Below are 16,291 nucleotides of genomic sequence, written 5' to 3' on the forward strand. Positions count from 1 at the left end.
GGAGTCTACCAAGCTTCCCGGAAGGTATAGCCAGGATTCATATATCCGGGGGAGTTAAACCTCCGGGCTTGGTTTTGGCAGTCATTACTGGCTTTAATCCGTCCAATCCTCGCAGCATATTCCTCAAAATACCTTGCCTCATGGACAGACACTAGGCAGGACGGCTGGCGGCTGGACGCTATGCTCAGGGGTACCACGTGGTGGTTGGTACCACTCATCATAGAATCTTAAGTGGCAAAATTTGTGAAGAGGATGTCTATAAACTAGTTAACCGTTGCAACAAGTACATCAATTTAAACTTTGACGAGCTTTATTTTAAAAGTGTACTTTCCATGTCATTAGAATAGGAATTTTTTTTCACTTTATATCATTTCAATTCCAAAACGTAATTTACTTTTCTAAACAGCCATCTGAACATTTCAAGAGATACGAAGAAAACTTGATTTTATTATTGTCGATCCAGATAGGCTGTACACAGATCTAACTTAGAGGAAAAAATCAGAAATTTTACAATGGGAAGGGGCTGAAGATCCTGAAATTTGGATCTTTAATATCTAGGATTTCTGGGGATCCTTTCTTCTAATTTTGGGGAATTTCGCCATCCTGACATATATCATTGTTAGAAAACTCGTGAATTTTTTTTGAAAAAACACAGATTTGCCAGAATTATTTCACTTCAACAAAATACCGATAAGATCTTAGTTGGAAACACAATATCAAGTTTTTATGATTCCTCGGTGCTCCAAGAAGCAAAGTAATTAGAAAAAAAAAAAATCACAGTTGATTACAAAAAAAATTATTACTTTTCAAAAATAATTTTTTCTTTGTGCAACAATTATGCGTCTCAACATACTTTTTTTTGCAATTTTAATGTTTTATTTTTAATTTTCTAAAAATAAAGTCGGCTCTTAATAGGCTTTTATTCAAAATAAAACACCTTGGTTTCAAATTAGAACTGAATTGGATTGGCGCATTTTGTTATTGGGACGCTAGACGGGGGGCAAAAGATGGGTGCTCGGGCTCGGTATGACCTGAAATCCTTGAATGAGAAAATATGAGCTTATGGTACTGTATGCATCCTCGCTGTTACACTTAAAAGTCGTTTCTGACATTTTCACACGTCTAAACTAATTGTCAAAATCCGTTTCCTAAGCTGTTTTCAAAGACAGGAGGAGTAGGATATTGTACATCAGGAGGATCGGAGTGAGACTCAACATACATTTCTCTGCTGATCCTCCCTCTGAATTCTGATCAGTAAACGATTTTTGTAGATTATTTCCGAAGTTTGAAAATGTCTGATAAGACCTTTAGAGGTAACAGCGATGATACCTATTTATACTATCGTTGATAGTATAATAGATGATACTGTTTTACTTTTTACTGGATCATTCAAATGCTTGAATGATACAAATATTTTACTTTTACTGTATCATTCTATTGTTAGCCGTTATCTATCGTATGGTTGTATGCTATAGACTAGTAGTTTTATTTCAAGCTTTAGAAAGGTTTAAACTTTACAGAATAAAATAGTTCTTATTTTAGGTAATTATATTCAGTTTGAAAAAAAACACGTTGAATTGCTTTACAAGTTTGAAAATTTTAACTATTTATTAGTTACGGAATTACCAGTTAGCAATTTTTATTTATCAATGTTTGACTAAGTGTTCACCGGAGGTATTTTGGGAAAGTTTTAGAGCTAATTCATCTTACCACAGTTATGAGACAAGAAATGCATATGTCCCTGCATCTGAGCCCGGAGTACTAAACGTGCTAAGTTTCTGCCTCGTTTTGCAGGACCGGGGATGTGGAATTCCCCCCCCCCAGATAGTATTAGGCAAGCAGAAAATGTAAGCCAGTTTAAGAGTAGATTGAAGCGTTACCTTTTGGGTGATAATTGAGAAAGATTAGGAAGTTGTATGTTATTTCTCTTTATTTATTTTTTCTTTTCTTTTTTTTATAGTAGTTGTAAAGCTGTATAATGATGGATTTGCAGCCATCGTAAACAAGTTTTAAGTTTTAACGTCGCTCCTTACTTTCAGTTAAAAAAAAACTTTTTTTTAATTTTTAAATGTTTTTGAATTAATGCAGGTTTTGATTTTGGCTCACCGTATATGAATAATTAAAACCAAATTTGCATATTAATTTTACTTTTATTTGGTTAAATGGCTTTCTCGAAGGTTGTTTAATTTTATTTACGAACGTTTTTATTAGTAATAAATATAAGTAACTTACGAATTAACTTACGTAACGAATTTTTATATTCATATATTTGTAATACGTATATTAGGGGATTCGCCCCCTAGTCAATACCTCGCTCTTTACGCTAAAGTTTGAATTCTGTTCCAATTCTTTAAAAATGACCTCTTAATCACAAAGGTTTACCTTTTTAAAAAGAGGTAAACCACCAACAGATTGCTCTTCTTACCGTCCAGTTTCTGTTTCTTGCAATATTAGCAAGGTCTTCGAGTATATTCTTTTACCTAATTTAACTCGAAATATTTCTTTCTTTGGTGAAAATCAACTTGGTTTCATACCTGGTGTGGGGTGCCAACATGCTCATCGTGTCCTTTCTTCTATTCTACTTTCTAATTCTTCTAAGGGTAAAGGCGTATATCTCTGTACACTTGATCTTTCAAAGGCTTTTGATTCTGTTGTTCATAACCAGCTTTTCTTTTCTTTGGCTTCTTCTGGTATTAATTTTTCGGTTATTTACCTTCTACGGTTTTGGTATTCTAATTCTTACCTCCGCCTGAAATCTTCTCCAGAAACAACTATTAAAGTGCTTCGTGGTGTTAGGCAGGGAGGTTTTTTATCACCAACCATGTTCAAAATTTGTATTTCTACTGTTCTGGAAAAGATCTCAGGCACTTATTTTTCCGGTTCTACTGATATTTCTTACATTGCCTATGCTGATGACATTCTGTTGATTAGTCGTACTAGGTCAGCCCTTTCTGCGATGGTTTCCTTAGTTTTTCAGTCTTTCCTAAATATTGGTCTATCCCTGAATCTTGACAAGTGTGAATTCTTATCTTATAATCTGTCTTCGTCTACTCCACTGGTATGTAATGAATTTTCTGTAATTTCTGTCTCTTCCTTTCGTTGGCTTGGTATTACTGTTTCTAATTCTCTAGCTCTCTTTCGTAAACAGATTTTTGCTGATTCAGTAAGAAAAATTAAGTTCAGTTATTCAAAATTGTAGCAAACCGTGGAAAATATAACAGAAGAGCTCTTGGGCGCTTGTTCTCGACCTTTTCTGATCATTCTGTACTTTATTTTTTGGGTGTTCATTCTGTTCTTAAGCTAAAGGATTTGAAAAAGATTAAAGTTACATATTTCAAATTTTGCAAATTTCTACTTTCTCTGCCGCCATGGACTAGAAATCGATATCTAGTTAAAAAATTTTATGTTACGGATGTAACTCAAAAGCTCGGTGACCTACACAAATAGCTTTCTGCAGATGCATTTTGTAAATTTGGTCCTGACCACGGTCTTTTACAGTTCTTTTCGTAGTTTAATTTAACTGCTAGTGTTTGTTGAGTTCTTTGTTTTTCTTTTTTATTATTATGTACTCCACTTGTACTACTTTTTGTTAGTTGTGGGTAATAAATGATTGATTGATTGATTGAAAGGCCGTTAATTAGAATAAATAGCTCTTATGAAAGTACTAAAAAATATTTGGCTTAAAGAGCGAAGTATTGACTAGGGGGCGAACCCATTCATATACGTAATACTTTCTGTTCGTTTTAAGTTTTGATAATGCTCCTTACTTTCAGTTGAAAAACTTGTTTTTTTTATTTAATTTCTGATCTTTTTTTAAATAATGCTGGGAAATCCGGCGCCCCTTCATAGAAATGTTTCCCCAGTAATGTGTTTTAAGCTCAAAGAACTACGATTTGCGCAAAAAATGCCAAACACTAGATGGCGTTGGCGATTTTGCTGACACCACCACCAGTTGCCACTCTTACTAGTTCACCATAATTTTCGGATAAATGATTTTTTTTTTTTGTAATTTGTAATGATACGTCATGAAAGTCATACCCATTCTCAGTTGTGTCTGGCCATGCATATAAAAGAATGGCCTTATTGCGCATATGTTCAAATAACTAAGTATATGAGCGGACTATGTCTTCACTTTTACTTTATACCGCTTGTTCTCAAGTAACTTTTCAACAGTAAGTGTTCAAGAACGTTTTTGTGAATTTAACTAATTAGCATCAGTTTCACTTTTACACAACTGGATATTGTTATCTGTTATTGCATTTGTGAATAAGTTTGATATTGAAGCGTTCTATGGATACTAAAGTGTGTTTTAAAGGTAAATATTAATTATCCTAAACTATTTCGAGATAAGAAAATGAATAAGTAAATAGGCCTAAACAAAATCTTCAAATTCAATATTTCTTCCCGTTAATCTTTAAAGTAAAAAAAAAAATATATATATATATATAGTCTTAATAAATACAACAAACACAAGCACAAGGTATATTTGATAAAACATTGGTATGCTTAAAACCGAAAACAAGGGAGGTAGAGGGAGGGGGGACTGGTCAAAGTTTGTAGACAGAAAAATAAAAACAAAATAAGGAACAGGCACAAAAAATGCACCTCATCAAGGCAGATAGCGTATTCTCTCAGCTAAAAAAGGTTGGAAGGATAAAAAGATAGCCTACGTTCTAAAACTAAGATTGCGGTATTAGAATACAGTGCTCAAGCATACCTCTAAATCATGAACAAGTTCTAGTTGAGGGGCTTCTTAATACATTAGAAAGTAGCTGAGTTAGGTGAATAAAACTTTCAGGAATGGGTCCAGGTTCTAAAATATACAATATGAAGCTGTTATAAAGATATCTTTACCCTTTCCTAGTTTTTAGGTCTTAGAGGATTGCATAGACGACAATCTAAATTTTTACAAAAACATTTTACCTTAATTTTGGATTTTCAATCTCTTTTTATTGGCTCTAGTTTTTGAACATGCAATTCCTATTATTTTAGCAGGATTTTAAGATATGTCAAGGCTTTTCCCCTAAATTCACGAATTATATTTTCTATACTTTTAAACCTTATAAATCAGGATTGACCAAAGGTGAGGCTCACAACACGTTTCTTGGGGCCTCCACTTCAGCAGTAAATCCATTACTCAAGGTTTCATACAACAAGATTGTAAAACGTTATCGAAAGTCAGTGCCCTTTGGAGGGGACAGGTGGAAGTAGCACTTCAAAATACCCTCTCTAGGTAGGTACGTACGCAGGGAGTGGGGGGGGGGGCTCCGGACCACCCCCAGAAATCTCATACTTTTTTTTTATTTTCCCATAATTTTCTGAAACTTATCAAAGAATAAAGTATTTGATGGATTTGGTCCCCCCCCCCCCCTGAAACAAATTCCTGCATACGTGCCTGTCTTTAGTGAACATTGGGGCTCTGGATTCATTCCTAAGAATTTCCTTCCTCTTCCTCACCACCTTTCCAGGATAAACAATAGTCCCTCATCTAGAATTTTATCCCTGATCCTTTTCAAAGAGTTCCGAGTGCTGAAAAGAGGTTGAGGATGTGCTGGATGTTTTCCAGAAACATTTTCAAAGGATAGTGTCACACTAGTTTAAATGACCGTCCATGAAAAAACAAGCTGTAAGAAAAATTTCGTTCGATCCACCTTTCTAGGTCTATATTGAAAGGAAGATTAAGATGACTATGTCATATCAAAAGTAAGAAGTGCCAAAAATCGTTCTTTTTGGCCATCCATATGGGCCCAAACAAAAAGCAGGTTGCCCTCGAATGGGACGGGATAAGAAAGTGTTTTAAGGAAATGCCACCTTTATGAGGGGGAGTAAAAACAGAAAACCTAAGCATATTAGGATGGAAAAGTAATTTGCTGTGCTGTGTTTGCCTAAGGTGGTTTGCTGCTTCGATCGGTTACCATACGTAGTATTAATACTGACTTCTACCGCACAGCTCGAGTAGCTGCACAGGGGCAAAGCATTGGGTAAGTCATTTTTCTACATATGAAATAACTATAAACCAATTTGGGTACTTGTCTGTTAAACAGAACCCACCCAAGAATTTAAGTTAGGTTAGTCCTAATGAAATATACCAAAACATGATGATAGTATAATACTGTCGAAACATAATTATGGAAACTATGACAAAGAATTATAGAGAGCAGGTCGCGCAGATTGCATTATATTAAATACCCAAGCTAACGCCTAACCACCTCTATATATTAAATATTCAATAAAAATATACATATATCGTAGTTTTTTTCACTCAAAATTATCAAATCAAGATCGATCCCAGAGAGGCAAACCGGTTTCTGTCAGATAATTTAGAGCTACGAGGGGCGCAAAGAGGTTGTAGTGTGGACGAAGTATGATGGAACCAGTGACGTTCCGATATCTAGGGCGATAGGCTACCTGGTTGCGGAAAGTCGGGAGCAGGGTTGCCAACTTGCACACTTTTCGTGTGCAAGTTGGAACCCCCATGTGTATTTCAGGAGGAACCCCCATGTGTTAAGCTCTGTACAATGCAAATTATTAAATAAGATAATATTTTAGATAATCTACTTCAGCATTACCAAAAGTTTAAGGGGAATCAAAGGACTTTTCCAAGAAGAACTTGTGTCTAACAAAAGTTCGTATTTAGACCCAAATTTCAAACACTTTTGGAACTTTACATCAGACAAATACTGTGATGATTATACCTACTTACACCGCCTTCGAGCACGTATGCAAGAGAGAAGAAGCGGGCAAATTTAAACTGCACATTTAAGTACAGCACAGTTAAGCACAGTTTAGTTAGTGTAGCGGGCAACATTTTATACGAGCACAGTTAAGTACTTAATATGCAAAATGTCAACTCCCTTGAGCCAGCCCGCCCAAGATATGTTGCCCCCCCCCTTTCACAACAGCTTCAAAGTTCTGCAACAATTTGTATTGAAGCATTTTGTAGCTTATTTATTACAAGGTGAATACTGAAGAATAAAGGTCAAAAATAAAAATATGGAAAGTGCATATTTCACGAATGATGTTAATTTGAATTGGTATTTAAGGGTTTTGAAGCCTTAATTACGAGAAAAAGTTTACGGTTGCAATATGAGAATCCTCAAACACAGTATGTAGCCTGCTGCTTCTGATTTTTAACAGTTTGTATGAAAGATTTACGAGTTTGCTGATTATAATATTGAAGCTGATGTTTTAATATAATCCAACTAAAAAGAAAAAAATCGGTAGGGTATCGACACCAGGGTTACCACCACAACATACAAATAACAGTTCAATAGGGACAAATCCTTTTAGTTTTTAAAATAGTCTACCTATGCCACCACAACTAAAAATATTTACCAACATTTCACCAAAAATAACTAAAGCCCCCAAAATTTAACCGGGAATCATAAAAACATCGGTGGTCAATAGCGATAGGCTATACACCAATAAGACGCGTTGGGCATCTTGAGATAAGACACAGTTTTTCATAGCTCGTCAACCGCTTCAAGAAGAAAAAAAATTTATACCAAAAACGGAATTTCGCTGAAAAACTGAAATTGTGATCAAAAATCCTTATTTGGAAATAAAAAACTACTTTATCTACTATTTAAACTGTTACTTTGCATAGTCTTCTGTTTTTGATTTTTTTTAATCTGATTTTCCATTGAAACGAATAACCCCGACACTCCTCTTTCGGTCTCAAGTCAGGTTTTGTTTGCTTTTGAGCTTCCCCGTGCCACACCTGGCATCCTTAATGGTAAAATTTAACTTTGAGAGGAAAAAAAAAAAATGGTGTTTCTCCTGTATTTTTTTTTTTTACCTTTCGTTGGTAGAGTCTAAGCTGAAATATCAGACAAACAATAGTAAATATTAATACCCTGGTTCCTTTGATGATACTCCTGCTCAGATCCGTCATCTAAATACCGTTGTTTGGACGTATCGTACAGAAGAAGCATCTTGAAAACAAACACAAAAGCCAGAGAGCACATAATTCTACCAGCCAGTAGAAACAGATTTCATCATTTAATTTTTAAAGGCAGTCATTTTGCGAACCCACAACTTCACCAAATGTACTTGGCAGGGTTGCTCCCCTCTTGCTAGATTTATCGTCGGTAGCTTGGTTAATTAATACGTCAGCTCGTGACCTCGGGAATGGATTCCCAAGGCCTACTTTGAATCATTTAAGAATTTGAGGTCTAATGCTACAGTTTATATTTAAGCTAACGAATTAAATAAGCGAAGGAGACATAAAACAAACAAAAAGGACAACGAATGTTGATAGTATTTAAATATCCATCCGCGAGTCCTGTCCTCAAATTGGAAGTGAGAAGGATGAACTGAGACGAAGACAAACTATTTGAAGTACAGAGCACCGTTTACAACTATATATTAGTTCCATAAAAGACAGAAACTTGAGTTCTCTAATTAACCATCCTTCCTGCTACAATGTGGCCAAAACCTTATCTTGATCATTTACTAGTCCTACAAGCTAGCGGAAACGAAACTTAATCTAGAGCCCTGAGCGTCAGAATTTGAACCTGTTACAAATAACTTCGACATGTGTATAACTCAAAAGAAGACAATAGTGAAGCACACCACAAAAGACTCAAACCCATGCCCTGTTCTCATTGTAGTGAGTGACGATGGAATGAAACCGGTGACAAAATTTTGTACGTAGGGAGGCTACTAGGGAGATGACAACCGTTCTGATGAAATAGATAGCTGACACGTCATAGGAAGTACAAGCAACACGAGGTTACACCCAATCTTTAAAGCCGAGCACCTATCGATGCAATTGAAAATACGAATTTTCTATCGGCTAACTGTCTCTGTTGCCATGTATGCCTTCGAAATTTATACGCTAATGGTCTATGATGAACGCAGAATTCGAACTTCGAGATGAAATGCCGCCATCATATAAATGGAATAGAGAATAAAACATTATCAAAAGATAACGTATCCAAAGATTCATTTTTGGGGTGTATTTCCGTACATTCCAAAAGTTTCTAGGAATTAAAAAAAAGTTTGTACACAAAATAATATGTATGTAGTCTTTGCTAGTATTTCAAAAATCATGCCTTTTCTAAACTCTGGCAAAGATAAAACCCCAGTTACTCACCAAAGATGGGTTTATCAAATATCATGTGACTGAGGCAATTACTATGTGGGCATAACCCATGAACATTTAAAAAAGGCTGCAGCAGCATAAGGATGATGTAAACAAGGCTTAAAATGCAAATAGTATTCATAATTCTTTTGATTCTTCTCTAGGCAGTCATATTTTTGAAAACGCAGCCATGAAGTACTTTTGAATACACTCCTTCCTTAGCAATGATTTGGGAATTAAAGAAGTTATACGCGAGGCAACTGAAATTAAACTTAACCTAAATAATAATACTTATTTAAATAGGGATTGTGGGAAGTATTTACTCAATGCTTTATACGCAATACAAATTCAAAATTGTATTTATTCTGTAAACAAATACACCAAAAACATCACATCGATGAACCTGTTTGAAAAAGATAGTAGAGGGAGAGGTATTACCCCAGGGCGAACAAGATCACACACCCATTTCTAGGCCAATCAGAGATGTTTCTAAGCCTAATGAATACTGATTGGAATCCACCTTTCCAAGAATTTTAGCCTAGATTTACGCAATAGGCATATGACAGAAAAATCAAGTTGTTACTGAGCCAAGGGGAAAGGAATTAAGATTCTTACGCGTGCATAGAATAATGCTTCATGGGAATTTAAATGGATCTGTGCATAGTTGTAGTTACACAAAGGAACCTTCAGAAATTATTAGACATTTTAGGGGATTATTTAGGCGAAACAGATTGAGACATTTTATGGGGATTATTTGAGCGAAACAGATTGAGACATTTTAAGGGATGATTTGGACGAAACAGATTGAGAAGAATTGAGGGAGATTGAATATATTTAATGTGTGAGTTTTAAAGTATCTGTAAATGTGGTAGACTTGAGAAGGATGCGAATTCGGGGGTTGAGTTGGGCTGAGATCCTTCCACACAAATAGGATAATTTGGTTTCACAAGTCGATTGACCTAGCTTCACTTCTAGGCGATGGTCGGTATAATAGGGGATTATTTGGGCGAAACGGATTGATGGCTTCCTTTTCTTTAAATATTCTCGTTTACATATTTAACTCTTTATAGGACTCATGTATCTAACAATAAAGCTTCAAGATATGTCGGCTTTTCAGTATTTTATTTCCTTTCAGCTATGCATGGAAAGGTAGGGTGTTCTCAGGAAGCATCTGTGTATAGGCTACAAGTGGTAAAAAACCCACTCTATTTTTAAATTATTCTTTTTGTGTTTTGGAAAAAAATTAGTATATTTAACCCTTTATAGGACTCATGTATCCAACAATAAAGCTTTAGGACATATCTCCTTCTCGTTATTTTGTTTCCTTTCAGATATACTTGGAAAGATAGGGGTTCTCAGGAATTATCTGTGTATAGGCTACAAGTGGTAAAAGACCAACTACATTTTTAAATTATTCTTTTTGTATTTCGGAAAAAAATATTAGCATATTTTACTTTGGAAGGCTTGACATTTCATAGGCAGCGCAATCGTGCTACCCGTGTAAAGAATGATGTTGGCACAATGTATTATTTATTTATTTCGTTCATACCAGGGCACTTTGTATCGAAGGAGTTGTAGCAAAAACTTCAAAAAGGGCTCATTCTATTGGGAATTGAAACGGATAGTGCCCTTTTTAACAGTCGAAAGTGATTGGAAGGCAACTAGCATCCCTTCCACGCCCACCATTTCCCCAAACACATCCAATCAAAAATTTTGAGAAAGCCATTTTGTTCAGCGTAGTTGATTTCCAGATAGAAATTAGGTCTTTGAGGATGACAGCCCCCCCCCCCCCTCCCAGCCCTCAGGGCAAGGGGTGTAAGTTATGCCATGGGAGCGTATAAGGTTTTTATTGAAAGCGTTGTCGTAGAAACTTCAAAAAGGGCTCATTCGATTGAAAATTGCCCTTTTTATTGAAAGATTTGGTTTTAAACATATAAGGGGCGTTAGTCGCTCTTCATGTTAGCACAATGTATTATTTATTTATTAATTTTTTTCCATACCAGGGCACTTCGTATTGAAGTAGTTGTCGTAGAAACTTGGAAAAAGACTCATTCGATTGGAAATTGGAACGGCAAGTCCCCTTTTTAATAGTCGAAAGTAATTGGAGGGCAACTAGTTCCCCTCTCACGCTCACCATTTCCCCAAACACATAAAATCAAACTTTGTGATAGCCATCTTTTTCTACGTAGTTGAAAGCTCTGAAAATTATGTCTTTGTGGACGACAACCCCCCACAGCCCTCAGGGCAAGTGTTGTAAGTTATGCCCTGGGGGCTTATGAGGTTTTCAATAGAAAGAGTTGTCGTAGAAACTTCAAAAAGGGCATATTCGATTTGAAATTGAGACGGGTAAAGCCCTTTTTAATAGTCGAAAGTGATTGAAGAGCAACGAACACCCCTCTCACGCACCATTTCCCCAAACACATCCAATCAAAATACATTTTAGATATTCATTTTGTTCAACGTAGTTGAAAGTTCTGGAAATTAGGTATTTGAGGATGACAACCTCCCCCCAAAACCCTCAAGGCAAAGGTTATAAGTTACGCCCTGGGGCATATAAGGCTTTTATAGAAAGTTTTGTCGTAGAAACTTCAAAAGGGATCATTTGATTTGAAAATGAAAGGGCTACTGCCCTTTTTAATAGTCTAAAATTATTAAGGGGCAACTAACCCCCCTCTCAAACCCACCATTTCCCCAAACACATCCAATCAAAATTTTGAGATAGCTGTTTTGTTTAACGTAGTTGATAGTTCTTGAAATCAGGCATTTGAGGATGACAACCCCCTCACAGCCCTCAGGGCAAGGGTTTTAATTTTTGCCCTAGAGTTATAAAAGGTTTTTATAGAAAGCGTTGACGTAGAAACCCAAAAAGGGCTCATTTGATTGGAAATTGAAAGGGCTAGTTGCCCTTATTAATTGTCGAAAGTGATTGGAAGGCATCTGGGCACAATGTATTATTATTTTTGTTTTTTTTTTGTTTATACCAGGGCACTTCGTATTGAAGGAGTTGTCGTAGGAACTTCGAAAAAGGCTCATTTGATTGAAAATAGAAGGGGCTAATGCCCTTTTTAATAGTCAAAAGACATTGGAGGGAAACTAGTCCCCCACCCACCCCCCCCCAACCCTTTGCCCCTAAAGTTTTAAAAAAAAATTTTTGCTTAAGAATAAATCAAAAAGCACTGTTTTAATTGTAATTCCCAGTAAGGCATCTCAGCAATATCCCAAGAACGACTGAGAGTATTATGCTCAAACATTCGGGGCTACTTCCGCACTTAAAATTTAACCAAATCAAAATAGCAAAAGTGTATCCAAGCTATCAAAGAAAGTAAACAGATTTTTTTTGCGAATGGTATCAAGTTTTCTATTTCAGGTCGACTAGAGGAGGTATGAAACTAAATAAAACACTATTATTTGCGTCCGAAATTTAAAAGGGGGTATTTACAATTCAATTGTTAATATTATTTGATTTATTAAAGTTATGAAAGTAAAAACATTTATATTTTTTCAGTAAAGGGCAAATCATGTTCTGACCTTTGGAAGGAATAGGGGTTTTGAGCCCTAATCATGTTAATTTCTGCTCGATTTGAGTTTGACTCGGTTATTTATTGTAATTTCTGTTCGGTTTGGGTTTCATTTATTTATTGATGCTGATTTGTGGTAGTTTCACGGTTGATAGATTATTTGATTTTATTTTTTGCTCATTTTTGGTTTAATGGAGTTTTTTACTTTTCTTTGAGAAACTTATTTTGTGGAAATTTGTTTTTTTAATTAAGATCATTAGAAATATGTTCATAATTTATACATGAATGAATAACCTCGTTTCGTATGATTTCATCTTCAGTCCTGGTTGAACTCGATTGAAGTAATGATTTTGAAAGTGTTTTTATTTTGCAATTTCAGTTTTAAAGATCCCATTTGTTTTAAGTTTTACTTTATTTATATGTGTAGTTTGCTGAGGGCGGCTCATGGATATAGAGCCGAAATATTCTTAAGGTTTAAACAAACATCACTGTCTTAGGTAAATTCCCAATTATTTTACTTGCTGTTATTTTTTCACAATTACCTGAAGTTCTATTACCACATAAAAAACTGAAAAAAAATTCTTGTTAAATGAGAGTAAAGAGCGACGTTAAAATAAAATGAACAGAAATAAAAGTGGCCTAAAATTTAACTGTTAATGAACTTGACAAAAAAAAATGTATTTATTCTATAAACAAATACACCAGAAAAATTACATTCATTGCCGAAAAAGTATAATCAAAACTAGAAGCTTACAAAAATGAGCAGGGGATCGAAGGTAACAGCATATCCCCTCATATTTTGTGTAATTTATTTTCCTTTCAAGTTTCCCTTTCGTTCCTTTTATTTTTCGTGAATTACCTGTTTGTATTTAATATGTAAAAAGGTTAAAGTAAACTGCTCCAGAGAAAAACCGAAGAAAGTTTAGAAATTGTTCCTTTAGGGGATAGTAAGACTACAGACCTCATTCTAGAAACTTTAAATTCAAAAAAAGAAGCCGAGCGATAAATACTGTATGATAATATATTTTCTTTTTTTTTCAGTCCCTTTCGGCATTAGAATATGACAACAGGTGTAATCCTTATATTTGAAGGCTGAATGATGATATATTTATATCTATCCATCGTATTAGTCTTAATAAAGATTTGTACCTGTGGCAATCCTTTCGAGCCGAATGATAGATACACATGGGAAAGAGATGTCCAAGACAGAGTGGTAATGTGACCTTTCTATTTTCCCCCTTTTCATAGGCAGCGCAAAGTTGCGCTGCCTAAGTAAAGAACGATGTTGACAAAATGCATTATTATTATTTTTTTCCATACCAGGGCACTTCGTATTGAAGGAGTTGTCGTAGAAACTTGGAAAAGGGCATCATTCGATTGGAAATTAGAATGACTAGTGCCCTTTTTAATAGTCAAAAGTGATTGGAAGGCAACTAACACCCCTTCCACGCCCACCATTTCCCCAGACACATCCAATCAAAATTTTGAGATAGCCGTTTTGTTCAGCGTAGTTGAAAGTTCTGCAAGTTACACCTTTGAGCAGGACACTTTGAGCGGTTTTGTTCACACAGAAATTATGTTTTTTGAGGAGGACACTCCCCCAGAGTCCTCAGGGCAAGGGTTTTAAGTTATGCTCTGGGGGCATATAAGAACGATGTTGGCACACTGTATTATTTATTATTTTTTTCCTTCAAACCAGGGCACTTTGTATCGAAGAAGTTGTCAAAGAGACTTCGAAAAGGGCTCATTCAATTGGTAATTGGAGTGACTTGTGCCCTTTTTAATAGTCGAAAGTGATCAGAAGGCAACTAACACCCCTTCTACGCGCACCATTTCCCCAAATACATCCAATCAAAATTTTGAGATAACCATTTTAGTCAGCGTAGTCTATTTCTAGATAGAATTCATGTTTTTGAGAAGAACACTCCACCAAAACCCTCGGGGAAAGGGTTGTAGTCAGTACCATGGGGGCATTTATGGTTTTTATAGAACGCTCTGTCGTAAAAACTTCATAAAAGGCTCATTCGATTAAAACTTCAAAGAGCTAGTACCTTTTAAATAGTCGAAAGTGATTGGAGGGCAACTAACCCCCTCTCACGTCCACCTTTTCCCCAAACACATCCAATCAAAATTTTGAGGCAGCCATTTTGTTCAACGTAGTTGAAAATTCAGGTCTTTGAGGATGACAACCCCCCCCCACATTCTTTAGGGCAAGGGCTGTAAGTTAGACCCTTGGGGCATATAAGGTTTTTATAGAAAGCTTTGTCGCAGAAAATTCAAAAAGGGCTCATTCGATTGAAAATTGAAACGGCTAGTGCCCTTTATAATTGTCGAAAATTATTGGAAGGCAACTAACACCCCTTCCACGCCCACCAATTCCCAAAACACATCCAATCAAAATTTTGAGATAGCCATTTTGTTCAACGTAGTTGAAAGTTCTGGAAATTATACCTTTGAGCAGGACACTCTCCCCACAGTCATTCAGGGCAAGGGTTATGAGTTATGCCCTGGGGGCATATAAGGTTGTCCTTGAAAGCTTTGTCGTAGAAACTTGAAAAAGGGCTCTTTTTGATAGCCATTTTGTTCAATGTAGTTGTAAGTTCTGGAAATTAGGTCTTTGATGGTGAAAACCCCTCCCCCTCAGAGCCCTCAGGGCGAGGGTCACAGATTACGCCCTGGGGGCATATCTTTTGATGCAGATGATTGTTACCCAAGGAGTTGTACCGTCTTCTTTCTCAATCGGAGATCTCACTCCAATTCAAAAGAAAGGTAAACTCGCAACCCAGTGCTCGTCCTTCCGCCCTATAACAGTGCCTACTACCTTCTGTGAGCTTTTTGAACTTCTGTTCATTGACCAACTGAACGCAAAATGCTATGTTCCACCTAACCAATTTGGATTCCAGCCAGGTCTCAGTTGTGCCCTCGCGTTGTCGGTTGTCGCGAACGCATTGATTGATGCTGATACATCAGGTGAAACTCTCGTGTTGGCTGGGCATGATATTCGTACAACGTTCGACTCTCTCGTTCATGCCGCTATGCTACTCCATCCAGCAAAACGTGGAGTGAGCCCCTCATATAGCAGAGCCCTTCGAGACATGTATTATCGTCTTAAAGTTCGCCTAATACTTCACCTATTTAGTAAAGTCGACGGCTCTCAAGTGTACGCATTAACCCCCAATATTTTTGTCAATGTCGAAAAAAGTACCCGTCAAGTTGCTGTTTCTTCCCCTTCACTCTTCAATAATGGAGTTCTTGATGCACAGTCAGCTGTTCCCACATCTTTCATCTTTGCCGGTCTTGATTTATATCTCGTATGTTATGAAAACGACATTCTGAATGTGAGCCGCACTATCCAGCGCATAAGCGAGATTTTCGCAACGCTACAATCTGAGTATGCAAAACTAGGTCTTCAGTTCAATGCTGAAAAGTCTGAAGTTGTATTCTTCAATTGGAAGCAAGCGTCGCCTAGGGATATTCCTCTCGGAAATAGTAGGATTAAGCAAGTAGATCATATCACGTACCTCGGTCTTCCCATTGGCTCGTCAGTAATGCACACGCGACAACTATTAATTGCTCACGTTGAACGTAAAGTTGGGTTATCATATGCTTCTTTTGTAACTAATAAGTTACGGTTCAACCGCCATCTTCTTTCGAAACTCTTCAACTCTGTTGCTCTACTACATTATCT

The 16,291-nt window shown here is 36.3% G+C and overlaps 2 protein-coding genes across 2 annotated transcripts in view; one reads left to right on the forward strand and one right to left on the reverse strand.

Annotated features, from left to right (window-relative positions):
* The window catches only part of LOC148950660 (actin-histidine N-methyltransferase-like), a 243,758-nt gene that overhangs the window by 111,429 nt on the left and 116,038 nt on the right, over positions 1–16,291 (reverse strand). The gene's annotated exons all lie outside the window — the stretch shown is intronic.
* Positions 4,122–16,291, forward strand: part of LOC148950662 (uncharacterized) — an 82,613-nt gene continuing 70,443 nt past the window's right edge. Inside the window, exons 1-2 of the mRNA XM_089092543.1 lie at positions 4,122–4,315; positions 13,645–13,816. Coding sequence (XP_088948669.1) covers positions 13,700–13,816 — 117 coding nt within the window. The 5' untranslated portion in view covers positions 4,122–4,315; positions 13,645–13,699. The remainder of the gene's footprint in view (positions 4,316–13,644; positions 13,817–16,291) is intronic.

This window comes from Artemia sp. Qi Xiang Cuo, chromosome 7 (genome assembly GCF_049724085.1).
Source record: "Artemia sp. Qi Xiang Cuo chromosome 7, ASM4972408v1, whole genome shotgun sequence".
In the NCBI taxonomy this organism is placed as follows: Eukaryota; Metazoa; Arthropoda; class Branchiopoda; order Anostraca; family Artemiidae; genus Artemia; species Artemia sp. Qi Xiang Cuo.